Source organism: Erythrolamprus reginae, chromosome 9, assembly GCF_031021105.1.
Source record: "Erythrolamprus reginae isolate rEryReg1 chromosome 9, rEryReg1.hap1, whole genome shotgun sequence".
Classification (NCBI taxonomy): domain Eukaryota; kingdom Metazoa; phylum Chordata; class Lepidosauria; order Squamata; family Dipsadidae; genus Erythrolamprus; species Erythrolamprus reginae.
The window spans coordinates 26,771,566-26,783,812 of record NC_091958.1 but is presented as its reverse complement, the minus strand read 5'-3'; the positions used below and the strand labels follow the sequence as shown (position 1 = coordinate 26,783,812).

At 42.2% G+C, this 12,247-nt stretch overlaps 1 protein-coding gene across 4 annotated transcripts in view; it reads left to right on the top strand.

Annotated features, from left to right (window-relative positions):
• Positions 1–12,247, top strand: part of GARRE1 (granule associated Rac and RHOG effector 1) — a 73,569-nt gene that overhangs the window by 37,755 nt on the left and 23,567 nt on the right. For all 4 annotated transcript variants that reach the window (XR_011559828.1, XM_070760651.1, XM_070760653.1 and 1 more), the window contains 4 exons: positions 4,930–5,136; positions 7,368–7,502; positions 7,666–7,761; positions 8,579–8,740. Coding sequence is in view for 3 of the 4 variants with exons in the window: in XM_070760651.1 (XP_070616752.1) it covers positions 4,930–5,136; positions 7,368–7,502; positions 7,666–7,761; positions 8,579–8,740 (600 nt within the window). In the remaining variant the exon portion in view is untranslated. The remainder of the gene's footprint in view (positions 1–4,929; positions 5,137–7,367; positions 7,503–7,665; positions 7,762–8,578; positions 8,741–12,247) is intronic.

Here is a 12,247-nt window from a genome sequence, read left to right as displayed (position 1 = left end):
CATGTTGCAAGGATGCTATACCATTGCATCCCTAAACGGCTTCTCTATGGTGAGCTGTCCAAAGGAAAGTGATCGCATGGGGGACAAAGTAAGCGATACAAAGATACCTTGAAAGCCCCCTTCAAGTCCCTCAATACTGACACCACCTCCTGGGACACACTGGCACAAGATTAACCAACATGGTGCATGCAGATCCGCCAAGGCTGCCAGATATCTGAGGCCAGAAGAGCAACCATAGCAGAAGAGAAGCGAGCACTCCGCAAAGCCAGAGCTGCAAATGCTGTGACATTGGTGCCCACTCATGTCTGCCCAACATGTGGCAGAACATTTCGTGCCCGTATAGGCCTCACTAACCACCTTCAGACACATCGCGTACAACCCACAACCCATTAGATGTCAAGGTCCTCTTTGAATACGATGGATGAATATAATCAACGCTAGCATTGCCCCTATTGATTTTTAACCTTCAACTGTAAGAGGAATGTAGGTGTCCTTTGTGGACCACCATTCAAGCATGAGCCAGTGCTGTCCTGGGCTGCATCAGCAGAGGGATAGTATCAACATCAAGGGAAGCGATAGTATTGCTCTATATCACACCATTGAGGCTACATTTGGAATATTGCATCCAGTTCTCAATGCCAGTATTCATTCTGTTTATCTAGTTTTAGGGTCTGAATGGAGAACAGATAAATTTTGGGTCATATTTATGCAAAAACATGAACAATTCAAGAGTTCATAAACTTTTAAGTGCTACTCTGCTTCAAAAGGGCAGGCGGCTTCCTTTCCCAAAGTCCAGGAAGCATATTTGAATATGGGACGTGCTGTCTGCCATCTGCTCAGCATTTGAGCAAAAAAAAAAAAGCCGAAAGGTTTACTATGCTGCCCAGAAAAATGGGAGCTGAAAAGTTGTTTTGAGCTTGTAGCTGTCAGTGCCCCAAATAGCATCTGAAAAATAAATTAGATTCCAGTCCAATTCTCTCATCCAAGGTTTGATCTATTAGCAGAGCCATGTTGGTCACGCTGTTGCCATCCCGATACTAACTAACTTCCAGTTCCCCACCCAGGTTAATGTTCATCTCCCATCCCCACACCCACAAGTTCATCATGAGGACCAGTCCGAGTTCAGGGATTCCACCGACTTCCTCTTTACTTCAGTTGATGCAGAACAAAAGATGACCTTGGACTCTAAGAGAGGAATTTGTTGTGACTAGTAACTTTCCGTCTCATGCAACTACTTCTCCCAGTTCCCCTAATACTATTCTACTGTGGCAAGCCAAAGTCTCTAATGCCACATGATGGCTTCGGCCTGACAGTAGCTTTTGAATGAATTCATTACTCAGACATTTCAAATGGAGACACCAGCATCTACAAGGAGGGTCGGTTTATTTATTTATTCAATTTCTATGTCGCCCTTCTCCTTAGACTCAGGGCAACTTATAACATGTTAGCAATAGCACTTTTTAATAGAGCCAGCATATTGCCCCCACAATCCGGGTCCTCATTTTACCCACCTCGGAAGGATGGAAGGCTGAGTCAACCTTGAGCCAGTGATGAGATTTGAACTGCTGACCTACAGATCTACAGTCAGCTTCAGTGGCCTGCTGTACAAGCACTCTACCTGCTGCGCCACACCGGTTCCTAGCATCAGTGGACTTGGTGATGCCTGTCTTCAGCTCTCGACAGATATGCGCTTCATATTTATTGGTTTCAATTCATTCAATTCAATTCAAAATGATCCTGTTGTTTCTTTCCCTTCATTCTGAGAAATTAAAATCGGCAAAGATCTCCTTTGTGCACCTTGTAAACTTGGTTGAGTTGGGTTTCCAGCAGCTAAGTTGATTGTGGTCCGTCTCTCTCCTACCTGAAAGTCCTTTAATGACATCCAGGAGGGTCCAGATGATCTCATCTCTTGGCCATTGATGGAACATGTATTCCTGCTCTTGACCCTTGCTCATTTTTAGCCTCGGTAGGTTTCTTTTGCTCTGTTCCCTCTTGCAAGACGTTGTGTGTTATTTGATTAGAACAGTTTTTTCCCTGAACGCCATCACTCTGCTAAACAAATCCCCTCAACTCTGTCAAACTATTTACTAAGTCTGCACTACTATTACTACAAGTTTTTTCCCCATCATTCCTATCACTCATTTCCTCCCACTTAGGACTGTATGATTGTAACTTGTTGCTTGTATCCTTAAGATTTTTATTTTAATATTGATTGTTTCCTCATTGCTTATATGACAATCATTATGTGTTGTACCTCATCATTCTTGACAAATGTATCTTTTTTTTAATGTACACTGAGAGCATATGCAGCAAAGACAAATTCCTTGTGTGTCCAATCACACTTGGCCAATAAAGAATTCTGTTCTACTCTACTCTATTCTACTCCCCAGCCTTGTTCCAGAATCTCCATTCCTCCCACAGTTTGTTTTTTTGCCCAGCTCCTCTTCAAGCCACACTCACATCATTCCTGCACTTTGTCTGCCAATTGCATGGATATTTTCTCCCTTCGCTGAAGCCAGGGCACGAGAATCTTGCAACTCTGTTGGCTCTGGGGCTCCTTCTCCTTTATGTAATCCAGAGTCTTAGGAAGGCATCTGTCCCTCACAAGAACTCCCTGTGCCAAATCAACAATTCATTGTCTTGTCAAATAAGCTGCACACTTTATCTTTGCCTTTTCCAGAGGATTAATGAGTGTAGAGAAGTAATAAGAATGTCTTGAAGTGTGGATCTAGCCCCTAGGCTCTGAGTTTGACAGCCCTAGATTAGAATGTTTAATAACTTAATAGAATAGAATAGAATTATTTTATTGACCAAGTATGATTGGACCCACAAGGAATTTGTCTTTGGTGCAGATGCTCTCAGTGTACATGAAAGAAAATATAGATTTGTCAAGAATCATGACATACAACACAATGATTGTCATAGGGGGTCAAAAAAGCAATGAAGAAACAATATTAATAAAAATCTTAAGGATACAAGCAACAAGTTAATTGATAGTATATCTTAAATTGACAAACTACGGAAAATACCAGTAATATACTGTAGTTTAACATTCCAGGTTAGGGCACATTCGTATACCATATATTATAATAATAATAATAATAATAATAATAATAATAATAATAATAATAATAATAATAATTATTATTATTATTATTATTATTATTATTATTATTATTATTATTATTATTTATTAGATTTGTATGCCGCCCCTCTGAGAACTCGGGGTGGCTCACAACAATAATAACAAGGTACAAATCCAATATTTAAAAACACAATTAAAAAACCCTTATTAAGAAAATAATCACACAACCCAATCAAACCATATATAAAGCAGTAGTTATGGGAGGTGTCAATTTCCCCATGCCTGGCAGCAAAGCTGGGTTTTCAACAACTTACAAAAGGCAAGGAGGATGGGGGCAGTTCTGATCTCCGGGGGGGAGTTGGTTCCAGAGGGCCAGGGCCGCCACAGAGAAGGCTCTTCCCCTGGGCCCCACCAGACGACATTGCTTAGCCTTAGTCGATGGGACCCGGAGAAGGCCAACTCTTTGGGACCTAATCGGTCGCTGGAATTCGTGCGGCAGAAGACGGTCCCGGAGGTATTCTGGTCTGATGCCATGTAGGGCTTTATAGGTCATAACCAACACTTTGAATTGTGACTGGAAACTGATCGGCAGCCAGTGCAGGCCGTGGAGTGTTGATGAGACATGGGCGTACCTAGGGAGGCCCATGATTGCTCTCGTGGCCGCATTCTGCACAATCTTAAGTTTCCGAACTTTTGAATTTTTGAAGTTTGAACTTTTCAAAGGTAGCCCCATGTATATGTTTATCCAACAATAAATCCCCTGATATTCCATGTGCTTATTTCTAGTTAAATGTCTAACTATAAATAGTCCTTGAGTTGCGACCACAACTGAGTCCAAACTTTATGTTGCTAAGTGAGATATTTGTTAAGTGAGTTGACCCCATTTTATGACTTTTCTTGCCACACTTAAATGAATCATTGCATTGTTAAGTTAGTGACATGGTTGTTATGTGAATCTGGGGAAGAGGCAGAAGGGGATCACGTGACCATGGGGGCCCAGTGGCCGCCATAAATGTGAATCAGTTGTCAAGCATCCAGATGTAAATCACATAACCATGGGGATGATGCAGCGGTTGTAAGTGTGAAAAATGGCCATCAATCACTTTTTTCAGAGCCATTGTAACTCTGAATGGTCACTAAATGTACTGTTGTATGTTGAGGACTGCCTATATATGCTTTGCAGTTGCAGTGTGGAAGTTTTAACACTGTGAACAGTGGTCTTTTCAGTATAGAGAAGAAATGTTTTCTTAATTTCAAAAATATACGTAGGATAGTGAAATAACATTTCTCTCAAGTGGAGCTTGATTTTGGCTGGTTTTGTGAACAGTTTTTCCTTTGCGTGGAAATGGTCTGCCGTTGACAAGCTGAATTTATTTATTTATTTATTTATTTATTTATTTATTTATTAGATTTCTATGCCGCCTTTCTCGAAGCGACTCAGGGCGGTGTACAACATTATAAATGCAACAATATGTAAATTACTATAAAAGAATTACAGTATATAAATTACTAAAAAGTATTTAAAACTGCATATATAGTCATACGCATTCATCCAATTGAATCATACAATCTCATCACTCACGGCCCCCATGCCCGCCGGCAGATGTGGGTCTTCAGAGTTTTACGAAAGACCAGGAGGGAGGGGGTGGTACGTATCTTCGGAGGGAGTTTGTTCCAGAGGGCCGGGGCTGCCACAGAGAAGGCTGTGAATGTGCTTGACTTGATTAATACTTGGGTAAAAGTAAAGTGGCTAAAATAGCTCTGCCAAAGTGCCAGGATAGTGAAAAAAATCAAGGATGAGATAATCCTGAACATAATGGTGGTCTATTTTTTTTCCCCAACAGGTACTTGGACGCTGCTTTTTGACCGTGATGCAGGTTCATTTTCAGTTTCTATCCCAGGCTTTGCAGAAAGTCCAGCCAGTGGCTCAGTCATGCTTCATGGAGGCTGCAGCCCAGGAAAGAAAAAATTCTGGCATGAGTGAGACATCCAGCGCAAACCCCACAACCGAACTGGATGAAGCAGTGAGGTCCTGGAAGGGGGCAACAGAGGTAGGGGAATTCTGCTGTGTGGAGATATCAGGTGTGCTACATTCCGGCCTCCATCTTTAATCAGGATATGGAAAATTGTTGCCTTCACCTATTACGGAATTGATCTTGGCTTCCTTTATAATAGCTAGGCTTTTCTATCTACAGTGATCCCTCGATTTGCGCATTCTCGATTAGCGCGAAACGCTGCAACGCGGTTTTTCAAAAAATATTAATTAAAAAATAAGTCCGCGTTTTTTTTCCTACACCACGGTTTTTCCCGCCCGATGACGTCATACTGATTGCTGATTGGCCAAAATCAGGAAGGAAGGAGGGAGGGAGAGAAGGGAAGGAGGGAGGGTTGCCATTGCCATTGCCGCCAGCGCTGCCCCAAGAAAGCCGGTGAGAGGAAGGAAGGAGGGAAGGAGGGAGGGAGAGAAGGGAAGGAGGGAAGGAGGGAGGGTTGCCATTGCCATTGCCGCCAGCGCTGCCCTGTGGGTAGCGGCGAGGAGCCCGGAAAAATCACCATTGCATTGCCAGCCTCCGAACTTGCGTCGCTCCACCTTCTGCGCATGTGCGGCCATGGAACAAAGGGCGCGCATGCGCAGATGGTGTTTTTACTTCCGCATCCAGTATAACGCGGAAATCGGTTAGCGCGGGAGGTCTTGGAACGTAACCCCCGCGCTAACCGAGGGATCACTGTATAGGGAGTTTTTCAATAGTCACATTCAGAAGTCATGCTTAATTAGGTTAAGGTGTTTAGTGGGCTGTGCAACAGGAAATTTGACTCAGCCAATCAAATTTAAAAGGGCCTACATTTAGCCCCTTTATCCATTATCCACTCAGTGGATACAGTAATTCTGCTTTATCGACTGAGTGGCTAAAATAGCTCTGGCAAAGAATTTCTTTATTTTTCTCTCCAATCACAATACAATAAAAAATACCAACAACATCAAATTGCTTTACAATAGGTCAATTTTACAAATTATGGTATGCAAAACCAATGCTATCTCCTTCACTTTTGACATCTGGATAAAAAAATAGCTGCTCAGTTTTCTTATGTTATGCACATATGCTATTAGCTAAAACATCTTTTAAGCTAAAACATCTTTTAAATACCTCAAGGTGGTTAGGCTATAATATTTCAAATTTCTCCATATCTCTTCCATATCAATTTTCATGTATACTTAATAACCTTTTTAGATAATAGACGCCCATTAAGAAGGAATCCCTTAAAAAGCACCAGAAAACTTCCAATGACAAAATCAAGGGGGGGGATGGGGGGACCAAATAATATCTCATAATATCACCAAATTAGTCAAATTACAAAACCTAATTAATAATTCACTGAAAAAACTCAAGCAGCTTATCAGCATGATTGGGGTGTAATGTGACGTCTTAATTTATTTGGCTTCATGCTGTCCGCTGCCAACATTTTTAGACACAATAAACAAACCAGTCTTTCCTCATCTCCCACCATAGTCACAGTCACGTACTAACCAAGCGCTACCTATGCTTCCTTCTTCATCTAAGCTTTTGGGAGATTTACCTTTGTCTCATTATCTCCATCTCTCTTCCCTTCTTTTCACCCGTTAAATATTTTTCCATGGTGTCTCTTAAGGGTTTGTTATATGCACTTCATATCTCCTATTCTGTGTTGTGTGCTATTGTTCAGTGAAAAAAATCCGGACTCCCCATTATTCGCCACATTCGCCCCACTACACTAGTTTAGAGTAATGACAATAGCTAACATTCATTAGTGATTAGGAATTTAGTGATAAGGAAATGCCTTATGTATTTTTTGCTAGAAAAAAATGGTGATTTATGAATTAGAGGATTAGAGAGGATAGACTATGGGGAAAAATAGATTGTACCCTTAGAGGGAGAGCTTAAAATATAAATTAACTGCTGTTAAAGAAGAAGCCCCTTCTTTATAACTTTTTTGGGTTTTTTCTTTTCCATTTATTACTTTCGTTTTATTTCCTCTTTCAAAATTTGTACTATTTTTGTTTCTAAAATGTTTTCAAAAATGATACAGAAGGAGTTATATTTGCATGGTTAGTCCCTGTGTCTATCATGATGAGGTGATCTTTGACAAGAATTGTGTTTGCAAAAACAAGGCTGCAGGGTCTCTTACCTAAACTTTGGCTAATGTCCCAGTATGAAATATACATTATGAAATTTCACTTCACTGAACAATTCAAAATTACTTCTGTCATTTGATTATCTTCATTTTTTCTTCTACCTATTTAAAGGCCACTTCACGGCTTCGAGAGAAAGAGGGCTGTTTGGCAGGAATTGAGGTCCAGAAACTCTTCTGCTCCCAGAATGTGGCCATTCCAGAGCACCAGCTAAAAGAATTGAACTTGAAAACAGACAGTGCTTTGCAGGTCGGTATCCCTGGTGGGATTGTTTTCTTTACTGTCTAGAATGGGCACAACCCCAGGCCCATGTTGAGGAGTGATTGAATTTTTTTGGTGATTTTCCTTTTTTTTTTGGTTTTATGTTCTCTTATTTATCTCTTATGTGGTGCTTTTTTTATACATATATCAGGCATATAAGATTGCTTTGGAAAGTTTGGGTCACTGTGAATATGCAATGAAGGCTGGTTTCCACTTGAATCCAAAGGCAATTGAAGAAAGCTTGCAGGTAAGAGCCTCTTTCTCTGGGCACGATGATTCCACTGGGTTTGCAGTGATATAATAAGAGTGGGGTTTGATGATTCCACTGCGCTCACACTGATATATGGGGTATGATGATTTGGGTACTATATGGGATATATGGAAGAAAGGGGGGAAAGATTTTTTCCCCCTGTTCTTTCGTTTTTTGTTTTTCTTATTTTTTTCTTTTTCTATTTTTTCCCATTTTTTCCTCTTTTTTCCATTTCCATTTTTTAAATTTACCTAATAAAAGGAATTATTATTAATTGGGCTAATTGGGACACATGTGACAAATTATTTGGACCTTCCTCCCTCCCCCCTTGAATTAATATACTCTTGATCCATGTAATAGTTAGATAAAATTTAGGATTTAGTTGATATGATTGAGAATTTTTGTTTCTTTTTTAAGGGCAATTATTATAAGAATTAATGGTAATAAATATACACGAAATTATTATTAAGGATATATGGAGAAGATTGAAGCACTATGGCCTAAATGATTAGATCTGATTAAAAAAGAAGCAATTTCAAAATTGTATTAGTTAATAGCTTTTAAAGTACATATAAGAAATTTGAGTCATTATTCTTGTCCAGATGTCAGTTGTGTTGGAGGCAGCATTGGATTGATCATGAATACCAAAGTTAAAAGAAATAATTGTTGTAATGTACTTCAAGATTGATGGTATGTTATTTTGCATATGTGATGGGAGTGAAAAATAAAAAAATTCTTGGCTAAAATAAAAGAGGCAAAACCGGTGGGTAACCATTGAAGGGTCATGTTTTGCTTTGGTCTTCTGTGCCTCCAGGGCTGCTGCAGTGAAGCTGAAGCTCAGCAGACTGGACGGAGACAGACGGCCTCTCAGCCTATTCAGTGTGAGCTGCCCACAGTTCCCATCCAGATAGGGGCCCACTTTCTGAAAGGAATCTCCTTCAATGAATCTGCAGCAGATAACTTAAAACTGAAAACGGTAAGCCTGTAAAGGAAACAGTTTGCATTGTCAAATCTCTTGCTGCTGGGAGGAGAATCTGGTGTGCAGAAAACACAGAGGTAGAGAAAATTGGGCCTTTGAAAATTTGTGTTGCTGGGACAAGTTTATTCATGAGAAGGTGAAGTTGAATTAGGCGCAAAAACTAATTCTGCGTTCAGCTAAGAAAACCGCTCTGCCATTTTACTTTTCTGCTTTGTGTCATGCCATCCTGAACCTCTCTGGCAGTTTCTTCTGGCTTTTGAAAAGCTTTGATGGTCGTGGTTTGCTTAATGTCTATGGTGATTCTCAGTCATCTAGGTCAGTGTTTCCCAACCTTTTTTGAGCCGCAGCACATTATTCACATTTTCAAAATCCTGGGGAACATTGAGGGGGGGGGGGGGCGCAAAAAAGTTTGGACAAAAAAAATCTCTCTTTTCCCTTTCGCTCTATTTCTCTCTCCCTCCCTCTTTCTCTCCCTCCCTCTTTCTCTCTCTCTCTCCATCCCTTTCTTTCTCCCTTCCTTACTCTCTCTTTTGCTCTTTCTCTCTCCCTCCTCCCCCCCTCTTGCTGTCTTTCTTTCTTTCTTTCCTTTCTTTCTCTCGCTCATTCTGTCTCTCTTGCTATCTCTTTCTTTCTCTCTTCCTTCCTCTCTCTTTTGCTCTTTCTCTCTCCCACCTTCCCCCCTCTTGCTGTCTCTTTCTTTCTTTCTTTCTCTTTCTCTCTCTCTCTCTCATTCTGTCTCTCTTGCTATCTCTTTCTTTCTCTCTTCCTTCCTTCCTCTCTCTTTGGCTCTCTTTCTCTCTCCCTCCTTCCCCCTCTTGCTGTCTCTTTCTTTCTCTTTCTCTCTCTCTCATTCTGTCTCTCTTGCTATCTCTTTCTCTCTCTTCCTTTCTTTCTCTCTCTTGTTCTCTCTCTTCCTTCTCTGCGGAGGCCGGCAAAGCTTTTCCAGGTAGACTGGCTGGGGGATAGGGCGCGCGCGCGCACGCACCCCCGACATTCCAAAGAACCTTCTCCGACCTCCGCTGTGAGAAGGTTTTCTCCGAGCGCTCGCCGGGCGGGCGGGCGTCAGCGGCGAGAAGCCAGGGGTGCGAGGGGAACGGAGGCACTGGGGGGTGGGGGCAGCCACGGCGCCGGCCTCCACACATTCATCGCTCCCCACCCCAAACTCCAACGCCCAGCTCCTTGCGCGGCACTGGAAAAGGGTGCTGCATTGCCGGCTTCTATCTGGTGCTGCCAGGGAATCTCCAGCTGGGCAGGGCTCTCCTTAAGCTCTCCTTTTTCCCTAGGAGCTTGGTGGCACACCTGGCTGTGTCTCGCGGCACACTAGTGTGCCGCGGCACACCGGTTGGGAAACGCTGATCTAGGTCATGGTTGTCCCAAAGATGCTTTTTCAAGAGGCAACTGGACTTTCCAAGAAGCTTCTTCAGCTCTGAATGGATGGTGAGAAATGGAAGGATATATGGATGAGAAGCGAAACGTCTTCAAAGAAAAACCAGACAGTCCCGTTGCCTCTTGAAAAAGCACCTTTGGGAAAATCGTAATTTGCTTCCTTTTCTCAATTTGGGCAGCACATTTTTACCTGTAATTGGAAGGAAATTCCTCCTAATGTCGTATGTGAACTTAACCTCTGTGTCTTGGTCTAACCTTCCAATTCTTGCTGTGCTTCTTTCTCCTTATGGTGGCAGGGATGGAGGTGGGGGCGGCAGCGAACAAAGTATGTTGTGAATTCCGGCAATCCCTTAGGGACTTTTTGCTGATATAAGGACGGAAAAGATGGGAGTTTTGTAGCTAAGAAAGGGGATATGGGATAAATTTTGCAAACTCAAAAGAGGTGAAGGAGTCACTGAATTTGTTTACACTTGAGATGAAGATTGGAAGTCACATCTTTATATACTGCTCAAAAAAATAAAGGGAACCCTCAAAGAACACATCCTAAATCTGAATGAATGAAATATTCTCATTGAATACTTTGTTCTGTACAAAGTTGAATGTGCACAACAGCATGTGAAATTGATTGTCAATCAATGTTGTTTCCTAAGTGGACAGTTTGATTTCACAGAAGTTTGATTTACTTGGAATTATATTGTGTTGTTTAATTGTTCCCTTTATTTTTTTGAGCATTGTATATTTCTTTCTTTATTGTATTCTTACTTTTTTCTTGAATTTTTACTCCTCCTTTCTATTGTCTTTATTATTATTATTTATTAGATTTGTATGCCGCCCCTCTCCGAAGACTTTAACTTTAGCTTGTATTATACTTTACTATTGTAATCAATGTTCTTAATAAAAATTGTGTGCGTATATGTGTGTGATTGGATAGCATCATGGTTAGAGCACTGCCGTTTGATGTAGGAGACTGGGGTTAAATCCTAGATGGTATCTGGTTTACCAGTAGGGATCCTTGAGCAAAGACCCTCTAATGTTGACCTTCCTACTTCGTGTATGAAAATGAACCAAATTAAGAGTTATGCTGGCTCAGATGTCCTCTAGATCAGTGTTTCCCAACCTTTTTTGAGCCGCGGCACATTATTCATATTTTCAAAATCCTGGGGAACACTGAAAGGGGGGGGGGGGCTAAAGAAAAGTTTGGACAAAAAAACCCTCTCTCTTCCTCCCTTTCGCTCTATTTCTCCCTCTTTCTCTCTTTTCCTTCCTTCCCTTCTTTCTCTCTCTCAGTCCCTCTTTCTTTCTGCCTTCCTCTCTTTTTTGCTCTTTCTCTCTCCCTCCTTCCCTTCCTCTATGTCTTTCTCTCTCCCTTGCTCTCTCTCTCTGTCTCTCTTGCTATCTCTTTCTTGCTTTTTTCTCTCTCTCTTGCTCTCTCTCTCTCTTTCACTGTCTTGCTATATGTCTCTTTCTTTCTCTTTGCCTCTCTTGCTATCTCTCTTTCTCTCTCTTTCTCTCTCTCTGTCTCTCTTGCTATGTCTCTCTTTCTTTCTCTTTCTCTCTCTCTCTGTGCCTCTCTTGCTAAGTCTCTCTTTTTCTCTTGCTATGTCTCTCTTTCTTTTTCTCTCTCTCTGCCTCTCTTGCTATGTCTCTCTTTCTCTCTCTCTTTCTCTATCTCTCTTTCTCTGCCTCTCTTGCTGTCTCTCTTGCTCTGTCTCTCTTTCTCTGCCTCTCTTGCTATGTCTCTCTTTCTCTCTCTCTCTGCCTCTCTTATATGTCTCTCTTTCTCTCTCTCTCTCTCTCAGCTGACTGCAAGCGGGAGCCCTGACGGCGGCAGCTGGACACCGTATATGCCAGGCACCCAGCGCCAGCATGTACGACGTCCAGCAGCACGTCCAACCGCCACCGTCAGGGCTCCCGCTTGCAGTCAGCTGAGAGAGAGAGAGAGAGCGATCCCTCTCGCCGCCGCCCCCCCCCGCTCCCATCGCCAGTGCCCTCCCGCCGGGCCACAAAGGACACTTGCCGTCGACGCCAGAGAAGCTCCAGCTGGGCGGGGCGCTGCCGGTACTTCTGTCCTGGGGCTCCCGCTCGCAGCTGTCCCCCGCCTCCTGCTCGATACCGCGG